This window comes from Salvelinus sp. IW2-2015, linkage group LG8 (genome assembly GCF_002910315.2).
Source record: "Salvelinus sp. IW2-2015 linkage group LG8, ASM291031v2, whole genome shotgun sequence".
NCBI classification, from domain to species: Eukaryota; Metazoa; Chordata; class Actinopteri; order Salmoniformes; family Salmonidae; genus Salvelinus; species Salvelinus sp. IW2-2015.
Genome location: NC_036848.1, coordinates 38,866,579 through 38,879,567, shown reverse-complemented (window position 1 = coordinate 38,879,567; position 12,989 = coordinate 38,866,579). Strand labels below are relative to the sequence as shown.

Below are 12,989 nucleotides of genomic sequence, written 5' to 3'. Positions count from 1 at the left end.
CTAATGTCCATTGCTCGTGTTTCTTGGCCCAAGAAAGTCTCTTATTCTTATTGGTGTCCTTTAGTAGTGGTTTCTTTGCAGCAATGACCATGAAGGCCTGATTCACACAGTCTCCTCTGAACAYCTGATTTTGAGATGTGTCTGTTACTTGAACTCTGTGAAGCATTTATTTGGGCTGCAATCTGAGGTGCAGTTAACTCTAATGAACTCATCCTCTGAAGCAAAGTTAARTCTGGGTTTTCCTTTCCTGTGGCGGTCCTCATGAGAGCCAGTTTCATCATAGCGCTTTATGTTTTTTGCGACTGCACTTGAAGAAACGTTCAAAGTTCTTGACATTTTCCGCATTGGCTGAAATTCATGTCATGAAATTCATGGACTGTCATTTCTCTTTACTTATTTGAGCTGTACTTCACATAATATTGACTTGGTCTTTTACCAAATAAGAATCTCAAATATAAAATATATTTTGATTTGCTTAACACTTTTTTGGTTACTACATGATTCCATATGTGTTATTTCATAGTTTTGATGTCTTCACTATTATTCTACAARGTAGAAAACAGTAAAAATAAAGAAAAACCCTGGAATGAGTAGGTGTGTCCAAACTTTTGACTGGTACTGTATAACTCTGTGTAATACAGAGATGGAAATATTTGGCTTTGTGCAGGCACTCACACTTCTGGTTGATTAGCAGCAAGCTCCTTGGTGTGTTCCTGTTATAAAGCATGGGGACAAAATGAAATATTAGGCCTACAAACTTTTCTGATCCAAATGTAGTTATATAATTTATTACATACACTTTAAGAGAAAATAAGAGATGATCATTCATACAGCTATATTGAATATAAAGTAACATACAGTAACGTCACTTACCCACATGGCATTCTGGACCTGGCTGGCTATGAGCAGCAGTAGTCTGCGGAGGTCTGAGGTTTGGAGGTGTGTGGCGGAATGTTCGACACACACACTCAGTAGGAATGCTATAGTCAACGGCGGCTTGTCTCTATGGACACTCCCCATGGCAACGATTTCCTTGACGACGGCATCCTCGTGCTCCACAACGTAGAGTAGGTTCAGGTCGCGACCCTCAGGGTTTTTTAGGCAAGCTGTGGCCCTTCTAGACCTGACGAAGACCATGTCAGTGGAAACGTGTCTAGTTAAAAAATGTTTTAATGGTGTTAAGAATGAACAAAAATTCAGGAGAGGACCAGACTTGAATGCAACACTTTAATTAGTTGCATTGAGCGCAGCTCCCTAGCAACTCAACAAGCATTAGCTGCAACTCATTGCTAATCAGCCTCCCGACCTGTCCTCATTCTCCTTAATCACCACTGCCACCCTACTTAAAACTGATCAAACTAACGTTCTTCCTGTTTGTTCTGCAGCGTATCACGTGGCACGATGCTGTGTGTTTACGAGCTTTATCAAGTTTAGCATCTCGCCTTCTATCTAGTATCTCTTATGTTCTTCTAAGGATCTCATGGGGAGATTTCCATCACCACAGCAGCCTACTACCACTGCCCGATGATGATGTCTACCTGAGACTCCAAGCCAAACTCTACCCCTCTGGATCCTTCATCTGTAGCTCTCGGCTTCATCCAGTCCATTCTCATTCCCCTCCTGAATCCTCATTCTCATTTSCTCAATAAATATTCTAAACCCATTTCAATGTCTGGTCCTTAAACTTGTGAATAGTTTTTTTAATTTAATCTTCATAATTTACAATAACGACCTGTATCACTAAAAGCTTGGAGGAGCAGCAACCAGTGAGCAGATGTTACCTTATTTCTCTGGTCCCACTAGATTCCCTCCTAGCTGAGATACAGGTGTTGCAGAGTGCTGGTTCACTAGTAGKGAGTGTAGTGGCCTGGGGCAGAACCCCGGGAGCAGCGGTAACTGTAGGATCGGGAGAAGAAGTGGGGTCCTTCACCTAAAAACAAAATGCGTCAGAAGTCACATTTTAACCTTAAAACCTGCCCCAAAAATATCTGTTTTGTAACAAACATAGAGCTAGAACAAAATTGTTAGATCTAAATGTTTTCATAAGCTAGGTTTCCATACAATTGGAGACTGATTTTCATGCAAATATTCTCAAATCGGCATAAAGAAAATATAATTTTCCAACCAGTGGTGTGTTTCCACCAAATGGACTTGTTGCAGATCAAAATCACTGCGTGATGATGTAATGCACACAAATGTACTTTTTCGCTCAAGTTTTCATACAGCGAATAAAAATCTAAATTTCAATATGTTTCCATTGCATTTTCAACTCTACCAATTTTTGTGTTAAATAGTGTTAAATAGCAAAACTCTGGTATTAGCCTGTGTGCTCTAGCCAACAGCTTGCAAATACAGTGCAGGTAGACTGTGCAGGTAGGCTAGTCTACATGATGAAATTATTATGGACAGGAGCTCAAATATTTGTATTTGTCAAACAGAAGCATCGATCATCATGTCACCASAWTKAGACCCTMGARATTTATTGGAAAGGAGCATCAAGATCACCGTGCACTTTCATCACCCTGTGAAGTTCCTAACTTATTTCATCTGTAGTCTAATAAACTGCATGGTTTCCCGAGTCGTAGAGGGAGGACCACACAACATATCATCGCGTGACTCCAAGTTTACTTCAATATGATGGTTATTATATCAATATATGCGCATAAATACTTTTCCACTGCCATTTCTCGCATAATTCATTTTTGATCCCACGATGTCAAACAAACAAACTATTTGTTGCCATTTATAAAATTGTACCAAAACTCCCTGTTTCCATCACAACTGTAGTGATTTTTTTTTATACGGTATGACTTTACTCGCATGACAACTGTGGATGGAAACGTGGTTATAGTGACTAAACGTATTCACCTTCTGCATAACAACCCAGGCAGTGGGGTCCTTGAACAAGAATAGGTAGTGACGTCCCATCCCGATGACATCACCTGGACTAAGCTCTGCCTCTTTGGACAACGTCTCCCCGTTCCGTGTTACCATAGCACTGTGGAAGGGACGGAGGCGGACAGTGGAACAACCTTTATCGTTGTGGTCATGACGACATAGGCAGCAGTGAAGAGGCAGGATGTCGGGGGCAGAGAGCGGGAAGTCAACCTTTGACCTCTCCTTGTCTTTGCCACTACATCGACCAATCAAAGTGCTTGAACCGTTCAGCACGTAGATGACGAAGTCCTGAGGAGAAAAAGAGAGAGAATTTGAATTGTAAAATCCCATTTACTTTATTGGGTKAAGACCCTACAGTACATCAACATTCAACCATCAGACATCATGCACCACGGCCCTCATGTGTTCCACCCTGTAAGAAAAATWGAAGTTTAAAAAGGGTTTAAAAGAACAACTCCAGATCCCCCTGATCATCATCTTAAGTTTAAAAAATATATTTTGGTTATTGAACTACAGTAGGTGAAATAGATTTACATCCAGTAACAGAATTATGATAATGGATTACATCYTGGGCCCCTGATCTGTACAATAAACAAATTCGTAATTATGGATATTATTCTCATCATGGTGATGTATCCTGAATAGGTTCACAAAGGTAGAAATATGCAATATCCTTATTTTCCATATTTGGGTATTTTTCTACACACTGGCTATTATTCTAGTGAGCTCCATCCCCAAACAAGACCACATTTGGTTGGTCCGGAACAGACCATATCTGAACCAATCCTAGACGTCTTTGTTTCACAAGTTTGGACATCACAGTACAGCACAGCAGAGTAGAGTTCAGTACCATACAGTAGAGCGCAGGAAAGTAGATATGTTCAGCACAGTACAATAAAGTACATTATACTACAGCACATACGGTACTCTACTCTAATGTGCTCTACTGTACAGTACTGAAATCGACACTACTGTACAGTACTGAAATCGACACTACTGTACAGTACTGTACTGTACAGTACTGAATGGTGTGGCTGTTGAATAAGTTGGGGAGACTAAATTACTTGGTGTCCATTAAAACAACATCAAATTGATCAGAAATACAGTGTGGACATTGTTAATGTTGTAAATGACTATTGTAGCTGGAAACGGAAGATTTTTTATGGAATATCTACATAGGCGTACGGAGGCCCATTATCAGCAACCATCATTCCTGTGTTCCAATGGCACGTTGTGTTAGCTAATCCAAGTTTATAATTTTAAAAGGCTAATTGATCATTAGAAAACCTTTTTGCAATTATGTTAGCACAGCTGAAAACTGTTGTACTGTTTAAAGAAGCAATACAACTGGCCTTCTTCAGACTAGTTGAGTATCTGGAGCATCATCATTTGTGGGTTCGATTACAGGCTCAAAATGGCCAGAAACAAAGACCTTTCTTCTGAAACTCATCAGTCTATTCTTGTTCTGAGAAATGAAGGCTATTCCATGCGAGAAATTGCCAAGAAACTGAAGAGCTCGTACAAAGCTGTGTACTACTCCCTTCACAGAACAGCACAAACTGGATCTAACCAGAATAGAGAGGAGTGGGAGGCCCCGGTGCACAACTGAGCAAGAGGACAAGTACTAGTTTGAGAAACAGACACCTCACAAGTCCTCAACTGGCAGCTTCATTAAATAATACCTACAAAACACCAGTCTCAACGTCAACAGTGAAGAGGCGACTCCGGTATGCTGGCCTTCTAGGCAGAGTTCCTCTGTCCAGTGTCTGTGTTCTTTTGCCCATATTAATATTTTATTTTTATTGGCCAGTATGAGATATGGATTTTTCTTTGCAACTCTGCCAGCTCAATAAGTTTAAACAGGAAAAGGGCAAGATGACAAGAACTGTTCGATTGGGAGCTTCATGAAATTAGTTTCCATGGCTGAGCAGCCGCACACAAACCTAAGATCACCATGCGCAATGCCAAGSGTCGGCTGGAGTGGTGTAAAGCTTGCCACAATTGGACTCTGGTGCAGTGGAAATGCACATTGTATGCACACTAAGCACATTGTATTTGGTACAAATCATTCCCTAAGCTCTAGACCTCAGCTGAATCTGGTAATGAATGGTGTGGCTGTTGAATAAGTTGGGGAGACTAAATTACGTGGTGTTACCTTAGATTGTAAACGGTCATGTCAAAACATATAGATTCAATGGTTGTAAAGATGGGGAAAGGTTCTGTCCGTAATAAAGAGATGTTCTGCTTTTTTGACACCACACTCAACAAGGCAAGTCCTGCAGGCTCTAGTTTTGTCTTATCTTGATTACTGTCCAGCCATGTGGTCAAGTGCTGCTAAGACCTAGTTAAGCTGCAGCTGGCCCAGAACAGAGCGGCGCGTCTTGCTCTTTATTGTAGTCAAAGGGCTGATATAAATACTATGCATGCCAGTCTCTCTTGGCTGAGGAGGGTTGAGGAYAGACTGACTGCATCACTTKTTTTTATAAGAAACATTAATGTGCTGAAAATTCCAAATTGTTTGCATAGTCAACTTACACACAGCTCTGATACACACACTTACCCCACTAGACATGTCACCTTGAGTCTTTTCATAGTCCCCAAATCCAGAACAAATTCAAGAAAGCGTWCAGTATTATATAGAGCCCTTATTGCATGGAACTCCCTTCCATCTAATATTGCTCAAATGAACAGCAAACCTGGTTTCAAAAAACAGATAAAGCAACACCTCACGGCACAACGCCTATCCCCTATTTTGACCTAGATATTTTGTGTGACTCTATGTATTGATATGTAGGATATGTGTGCCATTTTTAAATATATGTAGTTCTGTCCTTGAGCTGTTCTTGTCTATTAATGTTCTGTATTATGTCATGTTTCATGTTCAGTGTTGACCCCAGGAAGAGTAACTGCGGCTTTCGCAAAAGCTAATGGGGGTCCTAATAAAATACCAAATACCAATTACTTTACTGTACTGTTCTATACTGTACTGTTCTCTACTGTGCTCTACTGTACTGTACTGTTCAAACTTGTGAAACATAGACATCAATAATTGGTTCAGATTTGGTCCGGCCAGGACAGACTGACCCAATTTGATCTACTTTTTAACGTCCGTGGACGATTTGGTCGGTGCTCAGTGGGTGAGGATGCTTGTTACAGTAATTGCAAAGCGGGTAGGTGGTAGGTGTCAATAAGAGCCGGGAGAGGCGACATTAACTGAAGAGAGAAAGAAGAGAGAGAGAGCGGCAGAGAGAGGGAGAGTGAGAGGGATGGGTTGTCTGTTTTCAGTCTTGCTTTGACCACCAGACGACAGAAAGATAAAGAAAACAGTTGCAGTGCCTTCAGAAAGTATTCATACACCTTGACTTATTCCACATTTTGTTGTGTTACAACCTTAATACAAAATTTATTAAATTAAAAAAATTCTCACCCATCTACAGTACCAGTCAAAAGTTTGGACACACCTACTCATTCCAGGGTTTTTCCATTTTCTTCATTGTAGAATAATAGTGAAGACATCAAAACTATGAAATAACACATATGGAATCATGTAGTAACCAGAACATTTTTAACAAATCAAAAATATATATTATATTTGAGATTCATCAAAGTACAGTAATCTGGTTGATGACAGCTTTGCACACTCTTGGCATTGTCTCAACCAGCTTCATGAGTTAGTCACCTGGAATGCATTTAAATTAACAGGTGTGCCATGTTAAAAGTTAATTTGTGGAATTTCTTTCCTCCTGTGTTTGAGACAATCAGTTCTGTTGTGACAAGGTAGGGGTGGTATACAGAAGATAGCCCTATTTGGTAAAAGACCAAGTCCATATTATGGCAAGAACTGTGTGGCTACTTTCAAGAATCTCAAATGTACAATATATTTTGATTTGCTTAACTCTTTTTTGGTTACTACATGATTCCATATGTGTTATTTCATAGTTTTGATGTCTTCACTATTATTCTTCAATGTAGAAAATAGTAAAAAATAAATAAAAACCCTTGAATTAGTACATGTCCATTTTTTGACTGGTACAATACCCGATAATGACAACGTTAAAACATGTTGGACATTTTTACAAATTTATTGAAAATGAAATAAGTATTCACACCCGTTTGCTGTGACACTCCAAATTGAGCTCAGGTGCATCTGATTTCCTTTGATCATCATTGAGATGTCACTACAGCTTGATTGGAGACCTCCTGAGGTCAATACAAGGCTGTATATAGATTTTTCTACTGTATTATTATTATTATTGATGGTACTTTTGTTTATTCCATGTGTAACTCTGTGTTGTTGTATGTGTCGAACTGCTTTGCTTTATCTTGGCCAGGTCGCAATTGCAAATGAGAACTTGTTCTCAACTAGCCTACCTGGTTAAATAAAGGTGAAATATATATATTTTTTTAATTCAATTGTTTGGACATAATTTAGAAGGAAACACACTTGTCTATATAAGGTCCCACAGTTGACTGTGCATGTCAGAGCAGAAACTATATCATGAAGTCCAAGGAACTTTCCGTAGATCTCTGAGATATAATTGTGATGAGGGATATATCTGGGGAAGGGTATAAAACAATTTCTATAGTGTTGAACATTTCCAAGAGTACATTGGTGTCCATCATTGGAAAAATAGAAAAAATATGGAACTACCCTGACTCTGCCTATAGCTGGCCATCCGACCAAACTGAACAACCGGGCAAGAAGGACCTTGGTCAAGGAGGTGASCAAGAACCCCAATGACCACTCTGACAGAAGTACAGAGTTCCTTGGCTAAGATGGGAGAACCTGCCAGAAGGACAACAGTTTCTACAGCACTTTACCAATCTGGGCTTTATGGGAGAGTGGCCCGATGGAAGCCACTTCTGAGAAAAAGGCACATGACAGCACACCTGGAGTTGTCAAAAAGGCACATGAAAGACTCAGAGCATAAGGCAAAATATTCTGTGGTCTGATGAGACAAATTGAACTCTWTGGCCTGAATGCATGAAGAATACRAGGCACAGATCATCACCTGCCTAACACCATCCCTACCGTGAAGCATGGTGGTGGCAGCATCATGCTATGGGGATGCTTTTCAGCGGTAAGGACATGGAGAACTTTAAGGATAAGAGGGAACAATTAATGGAGCCAACTACAGGAAAACTGTTGATGAGAACCTGCTTCAGAGTGCAAACAACCCTTGTCCAGACTGCAAACGTCATTTTCCTGTTGGAAGATTTACAGTCCAACAGGACAATGACCCCAAGCATACAGCCAAGCCAAAGCAATGCTGGAATGGCTTCAGAACAAGAATGTGAAAGTCCTTGAGTGGCCCAGCCAAAGCCCAGACTTGAATCCAATTGAAAATCTGTGGAAAGACTTGAAGATTTCTGTTCACCGCCACTCCCCATCTAACTTAACAGAGCTTTAGAAAATCTACAAGGAAGAATGGGAGAAACACCCCAAATCCAGATGTGCAGAGCTGATACAGACATACCCAAGATGACTCAAAGCTGTAATCACCGCCAAAGGTGCTTCTACAAAGTATTGACTCAGGGGTGTGACTACTTATGTAAATTAGATTTTCAATACATTTGCAATTATTTATAAAAACAGGTTTTCCCTGGATCATTTTAGGTTATTGTGTGTAAATTGGTGAGAGAAAAAATAATAATTTAATAAATTTCGAATTCAGGCTGTAACAACAAAATGGAGAATAAGTAAAGGGGTATGAATACTTTCTGAAGGCACTGTATGAGCTGAACATAACAGTATGCTAAGGGAGAACAGTAGCAGGTGACCCAACTGTTGTATGTGACTACTATGGTTTCCCATTGTAGTCAATTCAATTGCAGAGTAATATCTTAAAGATATGTGGGTTTTTGGTCATGTAATTACAAGGCATAAGGCAATGTTTTTTAACTCACAGAAGGCAAATAATTTCTCCAAAACTAAATATAAGTGTTGATATTAGTTGGCAGGGGTCTTTACTTCAACATGATTGTGTTTTGATGTATTTCTAATACTTAGAAAAAATCTAGAATATATATTTTTTTAAATGAAGACCCCTTTTCCATCTGTTTGACCAGAAATCAAAGCCTTTGCTTATTGCAAATTTTTAGGATGGAAAATGGTTGAAAATGTATATATGCCTTAATTTCTCAAACATATAGACTCTTAGCTTTTATTTGACACCCAATTTGACATGCTCCTATGAACTTCACATGCTGGTCATTTATGAACATTTGAACATCTTGGCCATGTTCTGTTATAATCTCCACCCGGCACAGCCAGAAGAGGACTGGCCACCCCTCATAGCCTGGTCCCTCTCTAGGTTTCTTCCTAGGTTTTGGCCTTTCTAGGGAGTTTTTCCTAGCCACCGTGCTTCTACACCTGCATTGCTTGCTGTTTGGGGTTTTAGGCTGGTTTCTGTACAGCACTTTGATATATCAGCTGATGTAATGTAACGGATGTGAAATGGCTAGCTAGTTAGCGGGTACGTGCTAATACGTTTCAATCGGTTACGTCACTTGCTCTGAGAATTGAAGTAGGGTTTCCCCTTGCTCTGCAAGGGCCCGCGGCTTTTGTGGAGCGATGGGTAACGACGCTTCGTGGGTGTCAGTTGTTGATGTGCGCAGAGGGTCCCTGGTTCGCGCCCGGGTCGGGGCGAGGGGAGCCGTAAAGTTATACTGTTACATTGATGCTGTTGACCCGGATCACTGGTTGCTGCGGAAAAGGAGGAGGTCGAAAAGGGGGGTGAGTGTAACGGATGTGAAATGGCTAGTTAGCGGGTACGCGCAAATAGCGTTTCAATCGGTTACGTCACTTGCTCTGAGACTTGAAGTAGGGTTTCCCCTTGCTCTGCAAGGCCTGCGGCCTTTGTGGAGCGATGGGTAACGATGCTTCGTGGGCGACCGTTGTTGATGTGTGCAGAAGGTCCCTGGTTCGTACCCGTGTCGGGGCGAGGGGACGGTCTAAAGTTATACTGTTACAGTAAGAAGGGCTATATAAATACATTTGATTTGATGTTCATGGGTCCTATTACATAGAAATTACCAGAGAGAGAGATAATTTAGTTTTAGAATACCTGGCAGAACAAACAGTATGAGATGAGTTCAATACCAAAACACCTAGCATTCAACTTTTTATTTAGCCTCTATCCAAGATTAAATGTGTGTTACACATGAGTGAGTTTGAAACTATTATATTTGGATGATTCACCCTTCGTGTGAGATAACAAATTGATTACTATGGGAACAATAAACAAATACATTCAAAATCCTAGGTGCTGACCTAAGATTACTTGTGTTGCGTATGTGTGCACATCATGCATGCACGTGTGTGCGTGTGCATGCGTGTGTATGTATCCCGCCCTGAATCCGTTATAGCCCACTGTAATCAGTCAGGAAGCAGTGCCACTGTTGCACCACTCTGTATCCGGATCTGTGTTTTTACACACGTTTCTGCTCACGCTGGCATTTCCAAGAAGGATTCTCTCCGCTGTTTGTCCCTAACTGTCTCTGTGGATTTTTCCAGTGGGAAAATGGGATTGCTTGCCTGGAATCTCATATGTTCCAACTGTAATGTTTACTGTGAGCCAGAGATAGCATGTCAGGGGCGGACTGGGACCAGAACTCGGCCTTAGCATTTCTAACACACCGTCCATTTTTTCCCTTGATGCCCCCATTATTGGCCAAATAATGATAAAAAGGCCAACTGGGCTAAAAATGGACCAGCCCATCTGGCATTTGCATGAAATTCCAGATGGCCGGTCCGCCCCTGCAGCATGTGATGGAACATCACCAATGTGTGTGTGTGTGCGTGTGTGTGTGTGTGTGTGTGTGTGTGTGTGTGTGTGTGTGTGTGTGTGTGTGTGTGTGTGTGTGTGTGTGTGTGTGTGTGTGTGTGTGTGTGTGTGTGTGTGTGTGTGTGTGTGTGTGTGCCCAATGCGGTGAGTAAGAGCAGGCAGAGTTTGAGGACAAAGTGGAGCCACGAGGGAGAGAATAATGTGATAGATTCTCTGTCCATTGTGCACAGACACCTTGAGAGAATGAGAACATTGTTATCTGTTTCCATATGGAGCAGCAACCTCAGAAAGAGAAGGAGGGAGAGAAGGGTGAGGGAGAGAGGAGAGGAGAGAAAGGGGAGAGAGACAGGGGAGAGAGGTGTTCAAGAGAGGGATTGATGAGACTCAATGTGTGTGGGGTACTCGTGGGGTGAGTGAATGGGGTACTGTGTTTCCTACCTGTCTGTTGCTGTAGCCCTGTAGCAGCAGTAGGTAGGGGCAGTCTTGGGGAGGGTGAATGGAGTAAAGTGTTATGTTATCGTCACTGCTCTCTGTCTCCTCCCTCTCTCTCTCCCTCTCTATCTCCATCTCAGGGGAAGGACAGAGGGGCTCTGTGTAAGTCTCTGATCCAGGGTCCTCCAGAGGGGAAACATTGGCGTCAACGTAGCTCTCTCCATCTCTCTGTTTGAGGTTCTTATCGGGGTTCAATTTGTGATTCAGTTCCACATTCTGTTCATGGTCCTGACTGTGACACTGATTGTGGTTCTTGTCTTGACTGGGAGTGTGGAACTCATTGGGGTTCTGACTAAGGGGCTCAGTGGGGTTCTGTTGGTGTTTCTGTTGTGTTTCTGTGGACTGGGATGAGAGGTCTGCTTCACTCTGGCTCCTCCACAGACCCGGCCCCCGTTCAGACTTGTTCTGGCCCCCACATACCCTCCCACCCCTGTCCTTTTGGTTCCGAGCCCCACACACACCCCTCTCTTGGGTAGAGGTCACATAAACACTCCTCCTCTCGATCAGGGCAGAGGTGACTCTAGAGCGGCTCTTCTGGAGTTTACGAGCCTGGGCGTTGATGCCTGAGAGACAGGAGAGAGTTTGGATATGTGTGTGTGTGTGGCTGCCAAAGTCAACATGCAGAAGCTAACGTGCAGGAAACAGACTGCAGTGGTGGATATGATGGTTGGGAGAGAGAAACGTTCAACATTAAAACGGTAAAACAGTAAAACACAGGCAGGGGGCTATCATAAGAGTTGGTTTAACCATTCATAAGACAAACACATAACAGGATGCACCTCTACGTCATTTTGCTGTCCCTTAGTCCCTTCCCCCTAGCAAAGACCCTACCCTGGTATCATATCCCACATTAATCAATCAATTAACTACCAGGGAACAAAGAAAACCACTAGTACTGCAGACCTTGCAGTCTCCCTATCAGTCCTACCAGCAGTGACCGTGTCCTTGTCTCTTGATCTCTTTTCCTCCACACTGGCTCTCCTCTGGATCTCAAACCGCCTCGCCAAACCCTCCCTGGGTTTCCATAGTGACTGCAGGAGGAGGGGCTTCTCGTTGTCACTGACGACCCGGAAGCATTCCGTCTTCCACTGGTGGTCACCCACGTAGCCAATGGAGTCGCAGAGAACATATGACTCCGCCTCTTCCTTGTTCAGACCGTACCTGGGCAATTAAAGGAATTGGGCAATTAAAGGAATTGAAGCTGTTTATAACAAGGATAGTATTTACAACGAACAACTCTTGGAGGACAATGGGAACGGACTTCAGTAGGCTTAGTCTATGTCTGGTAAACTGTCTCTGCATGTGCATTAACACACCAAGCTCAGAAACCCACCCTGAGTATCTCCATTCTGTTTCTGGTTATAATACAGTATATTAAGTAAGGTGAGAGAGTGAGAGTGAGAGTGAGAGTGAGAGAGGCTCTCAACAGCATGGTTAAATTGGTCAGCCTTCACGGTTTGTGGTTCTCTCTAGAATGTTCCATAACGCCCATGTAAACGCTAGATCTGGCACACACACACTCAATGCATTATACTGAAGATATAGCCAAAACAAAACATGACACACCACACACACCGGACATGTACACTCAATGCACTATACTGCAGTTATACTAAACAACTACCCTTGAGAGCAATATATACATTTGTCTGAATTCTATTCCTTGCATAGCATAGGCTCAACACCAGCGTGAAGGATGTGCATTAGTCATCTACTTCACAATGGGCGCTCTGGTATAGTACTTACAGCTCACATGCCCCTGACACTGGATAACAAGCTGCACATGTCACGTCGTTAAAACAATTGCCAAAC

At 42.1% G+C, this 12,989-nt stretch overlaps 1 protein-coding gene across 1 annotated transcript in view; it reads right to left on the bottom strand.

Moving 5' to 3' along the window:
* Window positions 1–12,989, bottom strand: part of LOC111968242 (ras-interacting protein 1-like) — a 47,831-nt gene that overhangs the window by 20,011 nt on the left and 14,831 nt on the right. Inside the window, exons 4-9 of the mRNA XM_023993790.1 lie at window positions 12,106–12,338; window positions 11,124–11,740; window positions 2,869–3,186; window positions 1,782–1,930; window positions 874–1,123; window positions 676–713 (exon numbers count right to left, since the gene is read on the bottom strand). Coding sequence (XP_023849558.1) covers window positions 676–713; window positions 874–1,123; window positions 1,782–1,930; window positions 2,869–3,186; window positions 11,124–11,740; window positions 12,106–12,338 — 1,605 coding nt within the window. The remainder of the gene's footprint in view (window positions 1–675; window positions 714–873; window positions 1,124–1,781; window positions 1,931–2,868; window positions 3,187–11,123; window positions 11,741–12,105; window positions 12,339–12,989) is intronic.